Source organism: Molothrus ater, chromosome 13 (genome assembly GCF_012460135.2).
Source record: "Molothrus ater isolate BHLD 08-10-18 breed brown headed cowbird chromosome 13, BPBGC_Mater_1.1, whole genome shotgun sequence".
In the NCBI taxonomy this organism is placed as follows: Eukaryota; Metazoa; Chordata; class Aves; order Passeriformes; family Icteridae; genus Molothrus; species Molothrus ater.
In genome coordinates this window covers 20,504,928-20,524,659 of record NC_050490.2, presented here as the reverse complement: position 1 = coordinate 20,524,659, position 19,732 = coordinate 20,504,928, and the positions used below count along the sequence as shown (strand labels likewise).

The following is a 19,732-nucleotide window of genomic DNA, read 5'->3' as shown; positions in this document are numbered from 1 at the left end:
TTCTGGGGAGGAAGGGAGTTTCTTTGATTTTTTTGATTGGTTGTTCTTTCTAGCAAAACTATATAGCCACTAAGAAACCAAGACAAGAGGTAAGATGCATCCAAATTATTCCCCGTACCAAAGGTCACATCTTCTTTTACAGCACCAGCAGTTTCAAAATCAATTATTCTCACCTCTTTGCTTCCTCCAAATGACAAAGGTATTCATAGGCTACATTCTGGCGTCGCCTTTCATCCATTTCCTCTGCTGTTAACCTCTCATTATCCAAGACGGCTGAAAATAAACAAAACACAGCCCTCAGATGGTTGAAGATTGAATGTAATGGAACAGGCACATCAAAAATCAGATCCAACCTCTCCCACAGAAATTCATCACAGTTGGTTTTTTTTTAATTCAGAAAACTAAGGATCTAATGACTTTGATCTAATGTTCTTTACTAGCAAGAGAAAACTCTCCATTTCCTTATCCTTGTCACATAAATTTGCCAGATTCCTTCTTCCCGATTTCTCAAATTGACTGCATCCCTCTCACAATTGCTTAGAAACAATCCTTTATTTTCTTATTTTCTTCTAGCTTTGCCTTTGTCTTCCTCAAAAGCACATCAGTGACCACTTGTCTCCTCACCTATCCTCCAATTTTGATGCAAAAGATTAAGGAAGGACACAAATACATATTCACATCATATAATCCCTTCTATATCTTTATAGTCCACCTCTAAAACAAGGTGGAAATGCTACTCACATTCCCTATATGGAAGAGAATCATTCAGATTCCCAACCTGCATGCCGTCTTCAGATCATGCTGAAGATATACATAGGGGTAATATGCCTAAATCTTCTAGATTCTGTGTGTTCAAAGCCTCAGTGAAAAAGTCTTCTCTTCCCATACTTACATCTCATGTCAAAAAAAGAAGAAAAACCTACAGATTTTAGGTTTTATGAACCAATCTGACAAATAGGAAATATCTCATACTGTTATTAAGCAAAGGTTAGCTTATACCTAAAGTAACTTCAACAACAATCTGCAGTGCACTTGTGAGACCCCAGCAGGAACACTGCATCTAGGTCTGGCATCCTCAGCACAAAACCTGCTACAGCACATCCAGAGGGCAACAAAGATGCTCCGGGGGCTGGAACCCCTCTCCCAAAACGGCAGGCAGAGACAGCAGGGGTTGCTCAGCATGGAGAAGGCTCCAGGGATACTTCGCTGTGGCCTTTCAGTACTTAAAAGTACTGAAAAGGAGGCTTATAAAAGGAAGACGGCAATACTGATGGGACAAGGGGGAACCGTTTTAAACTAGAAGTGGAGAGATTTAGACCAGATGATAGGGAGAAATTCTGGAACCAAGAAGATAGCGAGGCATTGGCACGGGCTGCTCAGAGCTGTGGCGACCCCATCCCTGGAAGTGTTAAAAGACCAGGTCCGACTGACTGCCGCCTACAACATCGCCCCTCCACAGCACCACGTTTTCCTCCACCGTTGATCATTTTTGACGCAGTGTCGTAGCACAGGCGAGCCCACGCGTCGGACGCCAAGATCCTCCCTCTCCACCGCAAGCTCACGACAAGGCAGTCGTGGGACAAGGCAAGTCCGATGGGAGCGGTGTTTCGCCCGGCAAATGGGGTGTGGTCGCCAAAATCGGCGGGAAGGCGGAAGGCAGGGCCGCCCCCGCCCCGCCCGCGGCGGACATCTTGGGCGAGGCGCAGGGCTCGCCCGCGGCAGACGACGGCGACACAGCCGTGGGACGCCCCGTCGCTGCTCATCCACTGCCTTCTCTCAGCACTCCTCTCTAGCACTCAGGAGGACCGTCGAGCTTTGACGAGCTCCCGCGCGGCACACCGCCCATCTCGCGGGAGGCGCAGCTCGCCGGGGCCCGCGAGGAGAGCCGGCGGGGCGCACCGCGCCCGCGGGGCCGTCCCGGAGCCCGGACCCCGCGGCTGCCCCCATGCCTGCGGTGACCAAGCCTCTCCTCCCAGTGCTGGACGCTGGAAGGCACGGACAGGTCGGGCTGGGCGTCGCTTGGCGGCCACGCGGATTCCCAGACCCTCGGGGTCCCGGTACTCACAGCCATAGTGGGGCCGGGACACGGCCAGCCCGTCCACGTCCTCCGCCGCCATGGCGCTGCGCTGGGCCGGGGCTAGCGGGAGCAGGGCGCGGCTGTTCCTCTTCCTGCCGCACCGGGTGTGGCGGGGGAGGAGTCGCCCCTCCGCGCTCTCTCTCCCTCTCCCCGCCCTGGCCGCACCCTAGACGCCCCCGCCACCTTCGGCCGCCGCTGGAGAGAAACGACGAGTTGCGCAGTCCCCCTCCGGCCGGACCCAGCCCCCAGCCTAGCTCGGCCCATCCCGTAAACCTGAAGGACCCGGCTTGGCCGCCTTGTCCCTCCCTCTCACAGGGCCAGCGCCCTGGCCCTGAATCTTCCTGTTAGGCTCATTCCTAACACCCAGCTAAGCTCTCAAACTCCGCCAGCATATGCGGGACAACCCAGGTCAAACTGGTCATGACCCACGTCTTACCTTCTCAGCCCTCCCAGCCCAGCCATGTGAGCCCCACTGTGTGCAGTGCAGCCTCATCAGCCCAGCCTCCACGGCCCGGCTGCCTCCCACATGCTGCTTTGCCTAAGCCCTCTTGTCCTGCCAGGTTCCCCAGCTGCATTGCCCTTCACAGTAACAAAACGTGGCCTTGCTGGAAGCAGCCATACCTTTCCATCTAAACATCTCTACTGACCAAACCGCGGTAACTCACCTGAAATGTCAGCCACAAGTGGAAGCAGAGTGCCCAAAACCAATAGCAATATCCAGAAGCACTGCCACAGGAGAATCGTGCCTGGAAAATTTCCTTCCCCTCAGTACATATTACTGTTGCTTTGCCTATTTCTTGTTCAAGGGTCAGAGCACTGACAATGCCAGCCACCATGTATCCATTTTAATTAGTTCCATGAATTTCAGTGCCAGGGCATACATTTACTACCTAAGCCCATATTAAGTAATTTAGAAGACCAATAGCCTCTGTTAAGAAAAGCATCACCAGCAGTTAAGGGAGTCATCTTTCCAGCTGTGGATTCAGTTTCAGCTTCCCCAGTACAAGGAAGACATGGACATAATGGAACAAGTACAGTGAAATTGATTAAGGGCTTGGAGCATCTGACATATGAGGAGAGCACAAGAGAACATGCCAAGAATCAGTGGGCAATGGACTGAAAAACATTAAAAGTCCCATTTCAACAAAATAAAAAATATTTGTATTCTGAAGGTGATCCAACACTGGAACAAGTTACCTGGAGAAGTTGTGGAGTCTCTGCCCTTGGAGATAACTAGGCATAGTCCTGGACAAACCCACTCGAGTTCACCTGGTATTGAGGAAACAAGGTGGGACTAGAGACTTCTAGAGGTCACTTCCAAACTCAATGATTCCATGAGCCCATCAAAAAGTACATTTCCTTACTATATATACTTAGGCAACAAGCAATAGGACAAGAAGACACAGTCTAAAGCTGTGCCAGGGCAGGTTTCTTCACAGGAAGGGTGGTTAGAGATTGGAATGGGCTGCCAAGGAACGTGGTAGAGACATCATCCCTGGAAGTGTTAGAAGAAAGATTGGACATGGCACTTAGTGCCTCGGTATAGTTAATGAGGTGGTGTTCGATCATTGGTTGGACTCAACAATCTTAGAGAACCTAATTGATTAAAGGAAGACATAATTCAATGGTTACAGAAATAACGACATTGGGGAATGCCAGACATAAATTACAAAACAAAAGGTTTCATAATACAGTTAGGGTTCTATTTATTAACATTTGCATTACTTCACATGTGGCCACTTGGAAGTTATGCAATGAGAAGACATTTAAAATAATGTTTATATGTAGACTGTGGAATGCAGAATTCATTTTGTTCCCCCTGAAAATCTCGTAACATTTTTTGCACAGTGCCACAATACTCCCTCAAAAACATCTTATTCTGATAAGAAAAATAAAACACAATTATTACACAATTATTATCATCAAAGAACCTTTCTGTACCTCTTCAAGGTCATAGTCAATGGTATCTCTAACAGCTCCCCTGATTTAAGATTTCTGGTGTTTGTTATTGACTCTGCAAAATGTTTTTATTAAGATCTGTGTATTTATGTCTAATTTATTGCCTTTCCTGTTCCTTGGGGTTTTTTTTTTCCCCTTAATATTGAATGAGCACTAGTCAGATGGCCCTGCAAGTATTATAGAGATACCTATTTTTCTCTCATTTCAAAATCTGAGCAACTAATTCTGTAAAAAAAATATTTTAAGTTTTTTGCCTTAATGATTAATCACTAGGCTTCCCAGAGAAAACCAAAATCCTTCAAATAAACTACTGTTATCTGCTCTTTTGCAGGGGTTTCCGGACCAAATGTTTTCTGTGATATTTATGTCAAGGATGCCTAACAAATGTCTAGCCCAACCCCTCAGTCTTTATTATGATGCTAGATTTGTCAACAGAAAGACGATAGTTTTATTATACTCATACATGTTAAACAATAATGTTGGGGCTCCCAATTTACACATAAAGCTGTACAGCTATAGACAGTACATGCCCATATTCTTGCTACATTTCAGACCTTATTGTGGCAAGCTGAACCGAATAGAAATTAGATGACCCTTAAGAATAAACAATCATTTCTTCTAAATGAAGAGTAAAAATGCACATAGAGAAAAACACTGTCAAAAATAGGGGGGAAATAAAAAGGAGGCTGCTAAAAACTACTTTATTAAATAACTTCATAGTTTTCAAACTAGACCGTTTTGAAGTTTTGAAAAGACTACCCGGAATATGACAGGAAGTGAAGGAAAGCAATATATAATAAAGAGAGAAAGATAAAACACTGACAGATAACCTGCGAAACCGATAAAGAAACCTACTGCGGCACACCGAAACCAAGTCTACATAGAAGGCTGCGCATTTGCTATTGTCCTGGATTGGGACCTCTCGAACAGGCACTTGCCATCACAGCCACTCACGTTACTAGCACTGTCCTCCTGCCGCGAGCCAAAGCCAACGCGCCTCTGAAGCGGTCGGGACGTGAGCGGGCCACGGCACCCCCCCCCCCCCCCCACACAACGGCACCCCCCCCCCCCCCGCCACAACGGCACCCCCCCCCCCCCCCCCCACGCCCCCCCCCCCCCCCCCCCCCACAAACGGCGCACCCCCCCCCCCCCCCACGGCCCCCCCCCCCCCCCCCCCACAACGGCGCACCCACCCCCCCCCAACGGCAACCCCCCCCCCCCCCCCCCCCCCCCCCCCCCACAACGGCGCACCCCCCCCCCCCCACAACGGCACCCCCCCCACGGCGGCACACCCCCCCCCCCCCCCCCCCCCCCCCCCCCCCCCCCCCCCCCCACGGCGCCCCTCCCCCCGGGGTCCCTCCCGCTCCGTCGCGCCGCCCTCCCCGCCCTCCCCGCCGTCTCCTCTGCGGCCCCCGCCCGCCGTTCCCGGCGGCCCCCGCGCTGCTCCCGGCAGCCCGCGCGGCCCCGCGCGGCAGGATGATCCACGAGCTGTTGCTGGCCCTGAGCGGGTACCCAGGGGCGGCCTTCACCTGGAGCAAGCGCGGCGGCCTCCAGGTGTGGCACGGCCCCGGGCAAAGCCCATCCCCCAGGCAAAGCCCACCCCGGCCCCCGCCCCGCCTGGTCACTGTCCCCCACCCTGCACGGCCCGTCCGTCCGTCACCGCTGTTTCCCCTTCCAGGTGTCTCAGGAGCTGCCGTTTCTGCATCCCAGCGAGACCAGCGTCCTGAACCGGCTCTGCCGCCTCGGCACTGACTACATCCGCTTCGCCGAATTCGTGGAGCAATACACGGGACACGTACAGCAGCAGGTGGGGCCGCCGGGCCGAGGTATTTCCCGGGAAGAGCGCGGCAGGTGCTAATAAGGCCAAGCTGCCCAGGACACAGGAGTGTCATACCGTGGCCCATATGCGTGCTCGCACGGAGCAGAGCTCCAGAAAGCTCTCTGCGATGCTTGTAAGGGAGGATAGAGAGCAATGAAGAATGAATCAAATGTAAAATCTTATTCTTGGGGACGTCTTGTAATAATTTCTGACCACACCGGACAGGCTAGGGTTTGTCAACTGAGCAGGATGCTCATGACTATCTCCTCATGATTTGCGAAGACCCTTGAGATCCAAGAGGTACACCTAAGTGAAGGTACACCAAGAGGTTCACCTAAGTGAAAAGAAGCACTGGTACCAGTGGCTCCCAGCACTTTCATAGGTCCACAAAAGAGCTAAATATAAGTCTGCTCAAGTAACTCTAATTGTGACAAGGTTGTATTTGTTTTTATGATCACTTTGTGGTGAGCTAAGGTGCATTTCAACATGGTCTGAGCACTGACTACTGCTGTGATACTGCACAGATACTACGTTACTCTTCAGACTTGTGTGAGGACGCTGATGCAGATTTTATTGTTTGGTTTCAGGATCACCATCCATCTCAGCAAAACCAGAGTGGATTGCATGGCATATATTTGAGAGCCTTCTGTACAGGTCTCGATTCAGTGCTGCAGCCTTATCGACAGGCACTACTTGACCTAGAACAAGAGGTAAAGGAGAGAGATACAGAACAATAGGCTGTAGTGCTGCTGACAGATTGTGGAAACTTGTCATTTCTGCAATTAATATAGGAGTAGTAGTTTCTAAAATGAAACAAGGTATTTTCCTTTCCACATTAGGGATGCCTTCCTGTGAGAATTATTCCTATAAGATGCCATTGTAAATTACTTTTCATCCTATTAAGTGTTGTCCCCTCTTTCTTCAGTTCAGTAAGGGCTCCATCTTTATCTGCTGTCTCAGACTATTGTGGCTTCTGTTTTCAGTTTTAGAGGTTTTGATTAATCTCTGCTAGACTAGTAGCTGTCATACCTTGGGTAGTGTCACCATCCAGTGGTTGTGATAATTAATCTTCTTTAATTGCTTTATCTTTATAGTTTCTGGCTGACCCACATCTTTCCATCTCACATGTTAATTACTCCTTGGACCAGGTATGTCATGTTATTAAAGAGGTACTGTTCTTGGCTTGCTCTTATCCCTCATTGAGTCTAATAAGAAAGTGGGTGGGATAAACGAGGCTTATTCCATCATGTCATGCCATTTCTATCTAATGCCTCTACCTCTGTAGTTCCTTAATCATGCTCAGAGGATCACCTGCACTTCAACACAAAGCTAAGGTCCTCCACATTCCTTGACCCTCACACATTCCTCACTGACTGTGTTTAGCCTGAACTACTGCTGGGATATAGTATCTTTGTGCATCTTGGTCCAGTGAAGGGAAGACATACTTCCTGGAGAGTTGCATGTCATGTTTCTAATTTGTGAGGAAACATAGATAATAGTTTTATTAAATTACTGTGTTCAGCTGCTGTCCACAGTTACTCAAGTAGAGTTTTTTTTCTCTTCCTTACATAACTACCTAAATCAATATTTCACTTCTTGTTCTGCAGTTTCAGTTACTCTTCCCCTCTGTGATGGTCATGGTGGAACAGATCAAAACTCAGAAGGTACAGTAAAATTGCAGCTAGTTTCTCTTAACAGATTTTCTCTTTAACTGACAAAGTAATTTCTGCCCCCATCCCAGACTTCTAATACTAGAAAATAATGTAGTTCCAGTAAGGATGCCCTGTTACTAGTTCTACTGTAACTATTGAGACTATTTTACAAATTCATTTACACTGTATTTGAGTTTTCCCCTTATCCCATAGTCTTTGATGTCTTGAATTTTATAGGACAGTATACTGAGTAGGTTGGAATTTTTCTCTTCTGTGACTGTTTTTTTCTGGCTGTTGCCTGAAATAAAAAAGGCAGAGGCTAATGTTTTAAGAATCCAGAGACGCTTACATTTTTTTAAGGAAAAGTATTGAGAGAAGCTTGAGTGTAAGGCCACACATGGAAGGCCTTTTTCATCACTACATGCAGCATGTTACACCTTTCTTTCTGCAAGACTTGTTCAGTTTGTGAAGGCATTTTTTTGTTAGCTGAAAGTGTATTGTTTAAATGTTTAAAAAGGTCGATACATATCCAAACAACAGACCTAGTCTAACCTTTTCTTTCTGCAGATTCATGGGTGCCAGATATTGGAGACAGTCCACAAACATAGCTGTGGGGGGTTGCCTCCTGTTCGCAGTGCTCTTGAAAAGTATGTAGATCCAGTAAAACTATTACTTCATTCTTCTGGAGTTAGTGTCAAAGTGTTTCTTACTTGTTGAAACAGTACATGCAAAACAGCCTTGGTATAAAAGTAGGAATAGCATGCAGGGGACAGTAAAACTGTCACCATCCCCATTATTTATCTAAAGCAGGCTTGTGGTGAGAATTAAGGCTAAGGGCTTAGAAAACTTCAGACCCAGGTTTTTCTTCTTTTTTGTGCGTATCACTGATCTCTGATCTTTGATCCTTCAAAATTATAAATGTGACTCTGTGAGTGTTCTGATATTTGTATGTCCTTGTGGAGAAAGTCAAACCACTTAAAATGTCCTTTGAGTAGAAACAGCAACCACTGCAGACTTATACATCTGGTATACTAGCAGATTTCCATGGAGAAGCCACATATTCAGAGGATATGTTAGCTTAGTTTTGCACCTTCTAGTTTTGTCCACCCTTGTTTAAAAAAAAAAAAGATATAAAATACCACATTTAGGCATTTAGTACTTGCCATACTCCTTGGCTGACCAACTGGACTTTCTGGAACAACATACAATGAGGTTTTGATTATTGTGTGCAAAGGCCTGATTGACTGTTTCACATGACCTCAGGATTCTGGCTGTGTGTCATGGAGTCATGTATAAGCAGCTCTCTGCCTGGATGCTGCATGGATTGCTACTAGACCAACATGAAGAGTTTTTTATCAAACAAGGCCCCTCTTCTGGAAATGTCCCTAGCCAACCTGAAGAAGATGACGATGACTTAGGAATTGGGGGGCTTACAGGAAAACAGCTACGAGAACTGCAGGACCTGGTAAGATCTATGAGTCATAACTTGGCATCTTTGGTTCTTAGTGAACTAAAGATGTGTATTTATTGTATTCTACTTTGGTGCGAGCTGTGCTAGACTATACTGAAACCTTCTAGGATGGTAAAGTGAAATAATACTGTAATAGGTTGCTGCTAGGCCTAAGGGGCAGAGAGCTATTGTTTGGCACAGCTGGATAACCCCACAGCAGAAAGCCCTGTGGACGGAATAGACGCTGATGTCAAGTAATGGGAACTGCTGCATGCCCACTGCTCTTGACTGACTGGTTCCTCATTCCTTATGGTCAACACCGTGATCTGTTTAGCATAGGCAATGGTGGTAGTGTGAGCAATTGCAAGAAACAGGGTGTGGGGAACTTGGCTGTTGATTTGATTTGCACACTTTCTATGGGCACCTGGGTCAGGTACCTTTCTTGTACAACCATTAGTTGTGCAAATGTTACATAACAGGTTAATGCTACTGACATTACTGGTAGAAGATGTGTTATGTGAGAGTCAAGGGACCGCTAAGCAAGGGAGCAACCTGCCAGCACATTGGTGAAATGTGGTAACACTTCCTGTAGATGCTATACCATTAGAGTGCCCTTTTGCAAAGCACCTTTCTCAATGGAGTAGTTTTCCACACTGAGCATTTGAATAGTGTCTTAATAGAGAATAGTGTGGAGCAAGTTCAACTCTAAATTTACCCTCTAGTTTATGGTGAGAAAACATTTCATGGGCACTTATGGAGTTAGTGTGGTACATGCAGCTTTGCTGTGACTACTCAGAAACTGTGTTGCATACTAATTAGGTGCCCTGTGCCAACAGGGCTGAAAACGGACTACACCCAGAGAAAAACAGGGAAAAACTTTAAAAGGCAGTTAGTGGAAAAATCTGTTACTTCACTATATTGGATAAAGAAAGTGAAAATTGTTGAGTCTTCTAGGTCCATGGTGGAAATTGTAGACTAAGCAACTTCTTTCTTCAGTCTTATCGACTAACAGCATTGGCAATTCTTCAGTCAAAGAGTAAAATAGGAGCTCTTGAGTTTTAGTGGAATAGATCATAAAATACTTGGGTATTGCCTCATCTAAAAGTGTTGCTAGAATCTTAAGAATTGCCAACTTGTTAGCATCAGTATACAAATTATTACTGAATTCTCCTATTGAAATAAAGAATTTTATAGATGGCAAACATTCTCAAAACCGTGGGTGATTTTTTCTGGATTACGGACCACTGAAACTAATTCTCCAGTAACAAGAAAGCCAGATGAGATTATTAATATTTCATTCCTGAAGGAAGATCTTGCCTCCATACCTGGAGTTTCTTATTAACATTCAGAAAAAAAATTAATAACCTACTGTATTGTTCTAAGACAGCTTTCACAGGAACTGAGAAAATTGCCTTATCTTTGCTAGTAAGCCTTTGGATCTTTATCCTATTTGCTCACTAGTGGAAGTGTTTATATTTAGCCTGTATCACAAGTGTTCTAACAGTGTTGAAACATAAGAATGGGTGTAGGGGAGGATTATTTTTGGTAATGCTAGTTAACATTTTTATGGCAGCAATAACACTCATTTTTCTTATGTATCATAACCATTTAATACAGCCAATTTGTTGCTGTTCCACAAAGTTTTAGCTTCTTTTTCTCCCTTCTGCTGCACTCTGATGGAACCAATATCTCCAGGGGGATCTGCTAGCATACCAGAAGTATAAGGAAGATTACTGGCTTAGTTAAATGATACAAATCAGTTCCACTACCTTTCTGCTTACTTCCAAAGCTCTTAAATGCCCCCCTCACACACACTCCCCTTTATACACCTTTTCTGTCTGGTTTTCTGACACTGTTTTGCACTTGATTTTTGTTTTCCCTGGTGTCTCTGGCAGCGCTTGATTGAGGAGGAGAACATGTTAGCTCCATCTCTAAAGCAGTTTTCTTTGAGAGTAGAAATGCTGCCTTCATACATTCCTGTACGAGTTGCTGAGAAGATCCTCTTTGTGGGAGAATCTGTTCAGATGTTTGAGAATCAGAATGTTAACCTGACCAGAAAAGGTAAGGAACATCTTGCAACCTTTCCTCAGTTAGGAGACTGACATGTAGTTTCCAAAATGTCACATTAATGAATTCCTCAACAGTCACTGACTATTGGCCATTATTCTTCAGACTGTATGGATAGTTGTGCCAGGACAGAGCAGTAGTCCCAGTGTTCTGCTTCTGATTGATTCCAAGGGAGAGGTGTAAGAACAGGATGAGTAGATAACACTTTCCAAGCATAGTCTCCAAGTTTCCAGCAGCAAGTTACCATGTGATTTGCTCTGCATAAAGCAATTGCAAAGGCCTTGTTTTCTTTTCAGTTTGCATCCCTCTCCCTAAAGGCTGCAAACTGACACAAAGGCACATCTTGCTCTGAGTGTATATATTGCAGAATGGTGTCATGGGATTAATTTGCATCCACAAACATGAGAGATTCACTTGCAAGGTAGTGCCAAAGTTGCTATGAAAGACAAATTATATGGAGCCTTAAAGACAGCAAGGGAGAGAAGTTTCTACCTGATAGTTCACTTTGAGAGCTTGAAAAGTTTACATTGAGAGTGGTTTGGGAAATATATTTCTACGCCAGTGGGGGAGGACTGCTGGGGGAGGACTGTGTGGTACTTGAGCATGCCTATGCAAAAGTACTTAAATTACTTGAGTGACATTACAGAGAACAAAGGACCAATTCAGGTGGACTGTTTTCTTGCAGTAGCAGAAGCAAGGGGGGAAAAAATTTGTCTTCTACCTCAGTTGGTTAAAAAAACAACAAAGTCCCCAAGTTCAGGCAGTAGGATAGATTTGAAAGGGGCAGAGGTAAGGGGAGACCCAAACCAGCTGGTTAATGTTGCAGAAAAGTTTGTGTGTTTGAAGATCTAGCTCAGTCCTCGAAAAAGGGCTTTTAGCAGAAACCATTTATGTAGAAAATATTTGGGGGTTTTACTGATACCACAGCACTGCCGAGGCAAGTAAATATACTGCAACTGTACATGCAATAGTAATGTTATACCTTTGTATACTTGTACTTTGAAGCCTCCTCTTCACATTCCTTGCCAGACCTGAAACAGTGCTGCCTGGACAGCCTTTCTGTTCCTCTGTTCTGTCTGCACGTCTCCAAATGGCATCCGTTTTTACTCTCTGAAATTCTTCTCATTGCTGCACAGGCTCCATCCTAAAAAACCAGGAGGACACTTTTGCAGCAGAACTACATCGACTCAAGCAGCAACCGCTTTTTAGTTTGGTGGACTTTGAATCAGTGGTTGACTGGATACGGAGCACTGTTGCTGAGGTGAGCGTCCTAGGAAGGGTAACTACTGTGCAGGCTGAGAAGCTCTTAAGTTTTGTTGAGGACTTGGAAGAAGAGGGCTCGTCAGTGCCAGTGATTGAACAAACATATCAATGGTGCAGCTGTTCTAACTGGTCTCAGAGCTTCATGTAAACCAAACTTCTAGTGACAAAAGGTCATTAACAAATACTATGCTCTTTCATGAGGGAAAGGGAATTTTGGGGTTTTTTTTAATTTCACTTGAAATTATTTCAGAACTTTTCATTTGCTTTCAGCATAATAGCATCTTGCTGTGCACGTGCTTTGGCAATTTTTAATTTTTTTTTCACTTGGGGCAGGGAGGAGAACCTAAGAAAAGGGGGAGGTTAGAGAATCAAGAACAAAGCTGGAGTAGAATTGGTTTCATAGAAATTTGCATTCTTTTGCCACAGGTCTTCAGGTTTCTTAGGCAGAGTTTTTTGCCAGTATATATCAAGAATTTTAACTGGTAGCATGAGCTGCTGCACAGGACTCTGACTGTGTTCTCTTGTACTTTATGTAGTATTTTGTATAGGTGCTCTTTTTGTATGCATCGCAAGTGTTTTAAGACAGCAGCTACTCTTATCTCTGAATGGCCGAGATAATTCTGACGGGAGATTTCTGTTGTTTCATTTGATTTTTGTACTTCACTAGCATCTTTGGAAACTGATGGTGGAGGAATCAGATCTACTAGGACAACTGAAGGTAATGCAACTGCTACTTTATTTTTGCTTAAGCAGCTCTTTCTTCTCTTCTTTGTTTCTTTCTATTAAATACTTTACTGCCTTACACTCTGGGCTTTCTTCATTTAGGTAAAGCTGTTTTCACTTTCCAGTCTCAAGATTGGCCAAGTTCTATCAGTGTACGCTCAAAGACAGAGTTAGAGGGATATGTGTACTTTGCATCTTGAAGCAAACACGACGTAGACTTTTTGTTCAGTGAATGAAATTCAGAGCTGTGTTTAGAAACAGCACTTGTCCAAATAATAAAAATGGGTGCCATCAGCTAGGATGCTTAAAATTTCTGCTCAATTTTTGGTATGTTAGGTACAACAAATTTATCTCCACAGATTATAAAAGACTTTTACCTTTTGGGAAGAGGTGAGCTGTTTCAGGCTTTCATAGACACCGCACAGCACATGTTAAAGACACCACCTACGGCTGTAACTGAACATGGTGAGTGTTGCTTATTTGCTAACCAAACTGGCCTCATTGTGGTATAGCAGGAAAGTGGTAAGCCATGTCCAGTACAGAAGAGTTCTTTCTTGACTCTCTAGTTTTGAAACTACAGCACTTGTGAATTAGAATGTCTCAGAAAGTGAGTGAAAACAATCTCTCAGAAACCTTCTGATGGAAGTTATTTGAAACTGTAATTAAAAGAAAAGAGTGTCAATAGTGCATCAATTTTGTCTTTTAGGACCAAGAGTAAATAATTAATGGGTGCAAAATTAGCACTAGCTGCATCATCTTGTGCTGATACATGTTCTCTTGTTGTCAGATGTCAACGTTGCATTTCAGCTGTCTGCTCATAAGGTACTGTTAGATGATGACAACCTTCTTCCTCTTCTTCACTTAACCATTGAGTATCATGGAAAGGAACATAAAGGTATCTACTTGCATTTTTAGATGTAAATTAAGAGGGGAGATGGTGACCTTGTTTTTAAATTGATTACTAACCCTTCTCTCAAGTTAAAGAAATACTAATTTTTACCCTTTACTGCCCTATGTGATGGCCTAGACTACTTTGGCTCTTCTTAATTCTGTTCTTTCCCTTTTCCTTGCCATGGTTGCACTGACTGAGAAGATGACATAATTCAGCACCTTATTTGTTTTTAGATACTTCTCAGACTCGTGAAGGGCCTTCCCGGGAATTATCTCCACGTGAAGCCCCCACATCTGGATGGGCAGCTCTGGGACTTTCTTACAAAGTTCAGTGGCCACTGCACATTCTTTTTACTCCTGCTGTTCTCGAGAAGTAAGTACTAGGTATGGTCTTTCTATATTCATCTGTATGTTCCCTGATGTGAGGCATTCACTACTGTGTTGGGGGATTTTATTCTCTATGGAGAGAAAGACAGAGCAATTGCTCCCTGAACCTTAAAATGGTTCATTCCACCTACCCATATTGTAAGTACTTGTAATGACAGTAAGACCTGCAGGATGCTGACAGATCTGCACTGATTTACAAACAGCGCTACTTTGACAGTGTTTTCATTTATTCCCCTCCTTACACTGAAAACTAACTTCATATTTTTTAGGTCAGTAATCAGTACAAGCAGAAATCTTACTCTGCAAGATGTGCCATGGGGCACATGGGCCATGACCTGACTGGCCCTAACTATTGGCAGTCACCTCCTGTTTCTTTTTTCAGTCTTGCATTGTTACATTCTCCAATAACTCCAGTAACACTAAACTCCAATACTCCAGTAACTCCATTTTCCAGTAAAAGAGGAAGATTTTAGTCTTAAACAACTTTGTACTTTTTGATTGTAGGTACAACGTTGTGTTCAAATACCTGCTAAGTGTGCGACGAGTTCAGGCTGAGCTGCAGCACTGCTGGGCTCTCCAGATGCAACGTAAACACCTAAAATCTAATAGAACAGATGCCATCAAGTGGCGTCTGAGGGATCACATGGCTTTCCTTGTGGACAATCTTCAGTATTATCTGCAGGTCAGTATTACAGAGAAAGATAAAGTGTATCAGTTAATCAGAAACTGGAAGGAATGCATGGAGGGAGCACTGAAGACCTATCTCGGGTTTCTGATTCCTTGTACCTTAAGGAAATCAGGATTTCCTTCGCAAGTCTAGAGCTTCCTCCAAGTTCCCAGACTACTGCTCCAATTACGAAGTTTTTGGACTTGTGAATCAGTGAAATGAAGGAGTTCTTTAGTAGCTCTCTAATGCTACTAAATGTTTGTGAGAAACCACTCATCTCTGAAGGACCATCATTAAGATAGCATCCTGGTTCCTTCTCTGGCCTCTTTAAGTAAACTCTACTTTGAGTTAAGTTTTGGGCTTTTTTGTTTGGTTGGTTTTTAAAGAATTGAGAAGGAGCCTGGATTTCTAAATTCTTCACAGTAATCTGGCTGAGCTCTTGTACTGCAGTCTTTGCCCTAAGATTCCAAATAGTATCTCCCAGAATAAAATTCAGAAATTACTCCAATCAAATACCTTTGTCTACATGCTAGCATATACCTTTCCTTAGTTAAAGAAAATCACAATTTCCCTTTCTACTTAGATATTACTTAGGCATCAAAAATTGTTGCATACCCCACATTATGTACTGCTCTTGTATATAATTCATTGATCAGCCAGAGAGAAGGGGATCCTCAGCCTGTAACATAAGAGTAGCAATAAGGAAAGTAAATTTCTTATTCCAAACTTCTGGCTGGTCTGAAGCACTCCCAGTTCCTCAAACCACTAATGAGGTATCTTCACATACTCATCAGGTCGATGTACTGGAGTCTCAGTTCTCACAGCTTCTGCAGCAGATAAATGCCACAAGAGATTTTGAGAGTATACGATTGGCTCATGATCATTTCCTAAGTAATTTGTTGGCTCAGTCTTTCATCCTTCTAAAACCTGTAAGTAGGTCTTGTTTTCACCTTTTTCTACCAATTATCCAAGTGCCCTAAGAAACACACGTTTTTGAACAGATATGATGACAAATCGCATCTTTTAAAACAGATCAGTGATAATCTCCTGCAGACTACAATTCTAGGAGTTAGGCAGGTATAAACTATAACTGATAATTGACTTAAGATCTTCTAATTTACAGCTGGTGAATGTGAATGCTGTATTCCTGGCAATTCTAAGTCAAGCTTACTTCAGTGTTCAGTTAACCTTAATAATTTGTATTTTATCACTATGTTTTTATCACAGGCTATTTTATTAAAGAAGAACTAATGAGCATAGTGCTGGGATTCCTGAGGGAACTGTATTCCTGAGGGATTCACAGATATGGGTTAGACTAGGAAAAATTTTGTCTTCTACTTTTAATTTCATTTAAATAAAAAGAAAAGTTAGAAGTATTTTTATAAACAGCATCACAAAAACATTTGCAAAGAAGGTTAGTTTCAATGAAACACGTCTCTGTGCTCATCTATGAGGTTACTATAGAATAAAGGTGTCAGAATAGTAATTGCCCAGTCAGATAACTGATACAATGGAAATTCCTAGTTTAGCAAACAGTGAAACCAACGCCTTGAACCACAGCTCTTGTTGGTCTTTATCCTGCCTTCTTAATCCCAAAGCTGCAGTGATGACCTGCTGGTTGGATAGAGAAGCCAGTGTTCAACTCCTGTGCCTATCTGGATGGTTAATGCCAATTGCTGTTTTCCCAGAAAAGTCAGCAAAAGGTTGTGGGAGGGGCAGAGGGGAGATGCAGCATAACATTTAAATCCTTTTTCCACAGAAATTTTTTTTTAAATGCTGCATCAATATCTTCCTGAATAAAAAGTACAGTATCAGAAACATCTTTGTTATGAATGCTACAACTTTTCTGCTTTCTCTCTGTGTACGAACTCTGTTTCAACTATTAACTTGTACTTCTTATTCCATGTAGGTTTTCCACTGCTTAAATGAAATTCTGGATCTTTGTCATAGCTTTTGTTCTCTGGTCAGTCAGAATCTGGGTCCCTTAGATGAGCGGGGAGCTGCACAACTCAGTATTTTGGTGAAGGTGAATTTGTTTCTGTGGATCTGTTCTCCTCCCATGCAAACATTTTAACTAAGCAGTTATCTTGGCTTTAAAAGCTCCAGAACAACTGTGAGTGTAAGCCAAGACCTTCTATGTAAGTGCTTGTAATTATTTTACCTAATCAACTTGAGTTGGAAATTCTGTGTCCACAGAGAGGCAGAATGGGGGCAGATACTGGAATAGAAAGGAGGCAGAGGTTGGTACCTCTACCCTTCCTTTTGTATAACTAATATCTAGGAGTTCTTGTGGCTCACAGCTTACCTTATCCTGGACCACAAGCATCACATCTCTTGTAGTGATTCTCTTCTTCAGGCTGTTAAAGGACTGGGTAGGCAGAAACAGAGATGAGATGCTTGTTTTCCTTCTCTTCTGAGAAGGCCCAGAACTGACATCTTCAAATTTGTAGGGATTCAGTCGTCAGTCATCACTTCTCTTCAAGATTCTCTCTAGCGTTCGCAATCATCAGATAAACTCCGACTTAGCTCAACTGCTGCTACGCTTGGATTATAACAAATACTACACCCAGGCTGGAGGAACCTTGGGCAGGTAGGAATATCTTGAGGGCTGCTTGTAGCATTATCCTGAGGTAATTGAAGTACAAAGCCATTTTTTATTGATGGCTTCTAATTATTTTGACTTACACTAAGTGTTGATAACTACTATGACAGAAAAATAACAAATCAGCATATGGTAATTTTTGGGTTTCATATGCTTTCTTCCTATTGAGTTTCTTTTGGCAGAAAGTTGAACAAGCTGCTAGCTCATATTGGCCAGAAAATGCTGGTGTGGGTTGGTAAAGGTAATTACTTTCAACATGTAGCTAATATTGTACCTTTCTTTTGCAGTTTTGGAGTTTAAGCACTAAAGGCCTTTGCTTCAGGCTGTGACTAGTGATGCATCAAGCACAGGAGACTGGCACTCTTGGACAGTTGCAGAGTTGGCGCTCAAATTTTTCTTTGTAGCTGGCTTTTGCCTGATGAAATGCTGTTTCACAGGGAATTGGCAGGAATTGCCTCTTATCTGAGGCTGCCCAGCAATTACAGAAAGCTATTCTATTTCTTCTGAAATCATAAAAATATGCTTTCTGCAGCCCTGCATATACTTATAAGTGCTTCCAGGGAGGCAGTCTGAACCTCTTCAGAAAGTGAAAAACCAGAATTAGATGTCTGGACTCTTCAGCTGGACTACAGTCTCTTTACTCTTCAGCTGGACTGTGTTCCACTTCAAGTTCGAGTATGGAGGAATTAATCCTCTTCTAAGTTTTGGCTGTATTCAGAAGTTCCACTTGTGTAGTAAGCTGATTTACAGTACACAATGTCTTCTAATCAAACACCACCAGATAAATGAAACAGCAGTAGCAGTTTTCAATTGAAGTGAAGGGGGAGGGAAAAAGAAATATTTTTTAAGTCTCTTGTCATGCAGTGCACTAGTCTAGTATATGTGCATAGGTCATGGAAACACTGTGGATATAACATGCCTTCTCTATACAGTTTAATAGTTTATGTGCTAAAATTACACTTGCCAAGACAGGAGCTTTGCCCTGTTTGAGTAGAAAGGGCCCTCTGCCGGCAGGAAAATGGTAAGGAGATGCTTACCTAGGATGTTCACCTGTGCTATTCTCATTCCAGACGATTTAGAATGCTACTAGTGACTTCCCTACTGAACCCAAATAAAAATATCTTGTCGTGCAATTATATGGAGTACTGTCAATGTCTGCACCCCAGTGCAAAGGGAGTAGCATGGCAGGGCCTTGTCTGTCACTGAAGAGTGCGATCTGGCAGGAACTCTTGCCTGTTACTAAGATTTCCTAGCCTTGCTATAATGAACAGACCCTTGAATGACTGGCAAAAGAGAAGCCTCCAGTCCATCACTGGGGTGTTGTAGCAGGTTTCCCAATTTGAACACAAATGCTGCCACGAAACCAGCCTTCCCCTCAAAGGGTTGGTATTTGCACACAGCTGCAGCTCACACATGAAGTTACATGTCCTTGGGGGAAAAAAATCCTCTCTGCTCACTCAGGAAGACACAGTAACAACAGCCAGCAAGTATAAGACCTGGCACCTTCCACGCACTACAGTTGTTTATGGTAGGACTGCGCCTGATGCAAGGTTTAAAAGCCCTTGACCATGGAAAAAGCTAGAAAGCCAGAGAAAGTGTTGAAGGTTGGATGTGGGATTTACAGACCAACACAGTCAACTGTCTGAGCCATGAAATGATAGAGGAAGAAATACACATTGAGAAAAACTTTACACTTTTGAAGCAAGGGACTAAAGATTGTATGAGGATGGAGGGAGGGCTTCAACCTATAGCACTGTTTGTGTGAAGAGCTTTTGCCTTTACACCAGCTGACCACTAAGATGTGAATGCAGCCGCTCAAAAGCAGATGATTTATCCCGCTACCATTTACAGATACACAGCGTTTACACACTCTTTGTACCTCAGTCTCCTAGTAGTTTAGTTGTCCAAGGTTCTTGTGTCTATCTCTAGCACTCACTTCAGCAGCACCTTAATGAAATTAATAGAAAATAACAACTGGAGCAAACTGGAGGAAAACACAACATGGTATTCTTCCCAACAAACAGAAATGCCATGGCCCTGAACTTTTGCTAATGGAAAACACTCTTTCTCTGTAATTGACTTTGTGTTAGCTCAGGCTTTACTCAAAGCAGAATATTAGTGATATCCAGCTCAGAGAAATGTAAGCATTTCTTTTTTCTCTGCACTCCTTTCCTG

General features: G+C 43.6%; 2 protein-coding genes across 2 annotated transcripts in view; one reads left to right on the top strand and one right to left on the bottom strand.

Annotated features, from left to right (window-relative positions):
* IQGAP1 (IQ motif containing GTPase activating protein 1) overlaps positions 1-2,250 on the bottom strand; it is a 54,072-nt gene extending 51,822 nt beyond the window's left edge. The window contains exons 1-2 of the mRNA XM_036389357.2: positions 2,066-2,250; positions 174-273 (exon numbers count right to left, since the gene is read on the bottom strand). Of these exons, the coding sequence (XP_036245250.1) occupies positions 174-273; positions 2,066-2,117 (152 nt within the window). The 5' untranslated portion in view covers positions 2,118-2,250. The remainder of the gene's footprint in view (positions 1-173; positions 274-2,065) is intronic.
* A 3,227-nt stretch (positions 2,251-5,477) lies between these two features.
* On the top strand, positions 5,478-18,693 carry TUBGCP4 (tubulin gamma complex associated protein 4). Its single transcript, XM_036389627.1, has 18 exons — positions 5,478-5,590; positions 5,715-5,843; positions 6,443-6,565; positions 6,950-7,003; positions 7,463-7,519; positions 8,075-8,154; positions 8,771-8,972; positions 10,853-11,018; positions 12,161-12,285; positions 12,955-13,005; positions 13,370-13,475; positions 13,798-13,905; positions 14,136-14,274; positions 14,793-14,970; positions 15,750-15,884; positions 16,865-16,981; positions 17,406-17,545; positions 17,845-18,693. Exons 1-18 carry the CDS (start codon positions 5,513-5,515, stop codon positions 17,855-17,857), a joined length of 2,001 nt encoding a protein of 666 aa, XP_036245520.1. The 5' UTR covers positions 5,478-5,512; the 3' UTR covers positions 17,858-18,693.
* The last annotated feature ends 1,039 nt before the right edge of the window (positions 18,694-19,732 follow it).

Excerpts from the sequence above, each read along its gene's own strand:
- TUBGCP4 (XM_036389627.1), top strand. The coding sequence starts at position 5,513 with ATGATCCACGAGCTGTTGCTGGCCCTGAGCGGGTACCCAGGGGCGGCC. Across the intron at positions 8,155-8,770 it reads GTTCGCAGTGCTCTTGAAAA|GATTCTGGCTGTGTGTCATG; the intron begins GTATGTAGATCC and ends ACATGACCTCAG. Across the intron at positions 14,971-15,749 it reads ATCTTCAGTATTATCTGCAG|GTCGATGTACTGGAGTCTCA; the intron begins GTCAGTATTACA and ends CATACTCATCAG.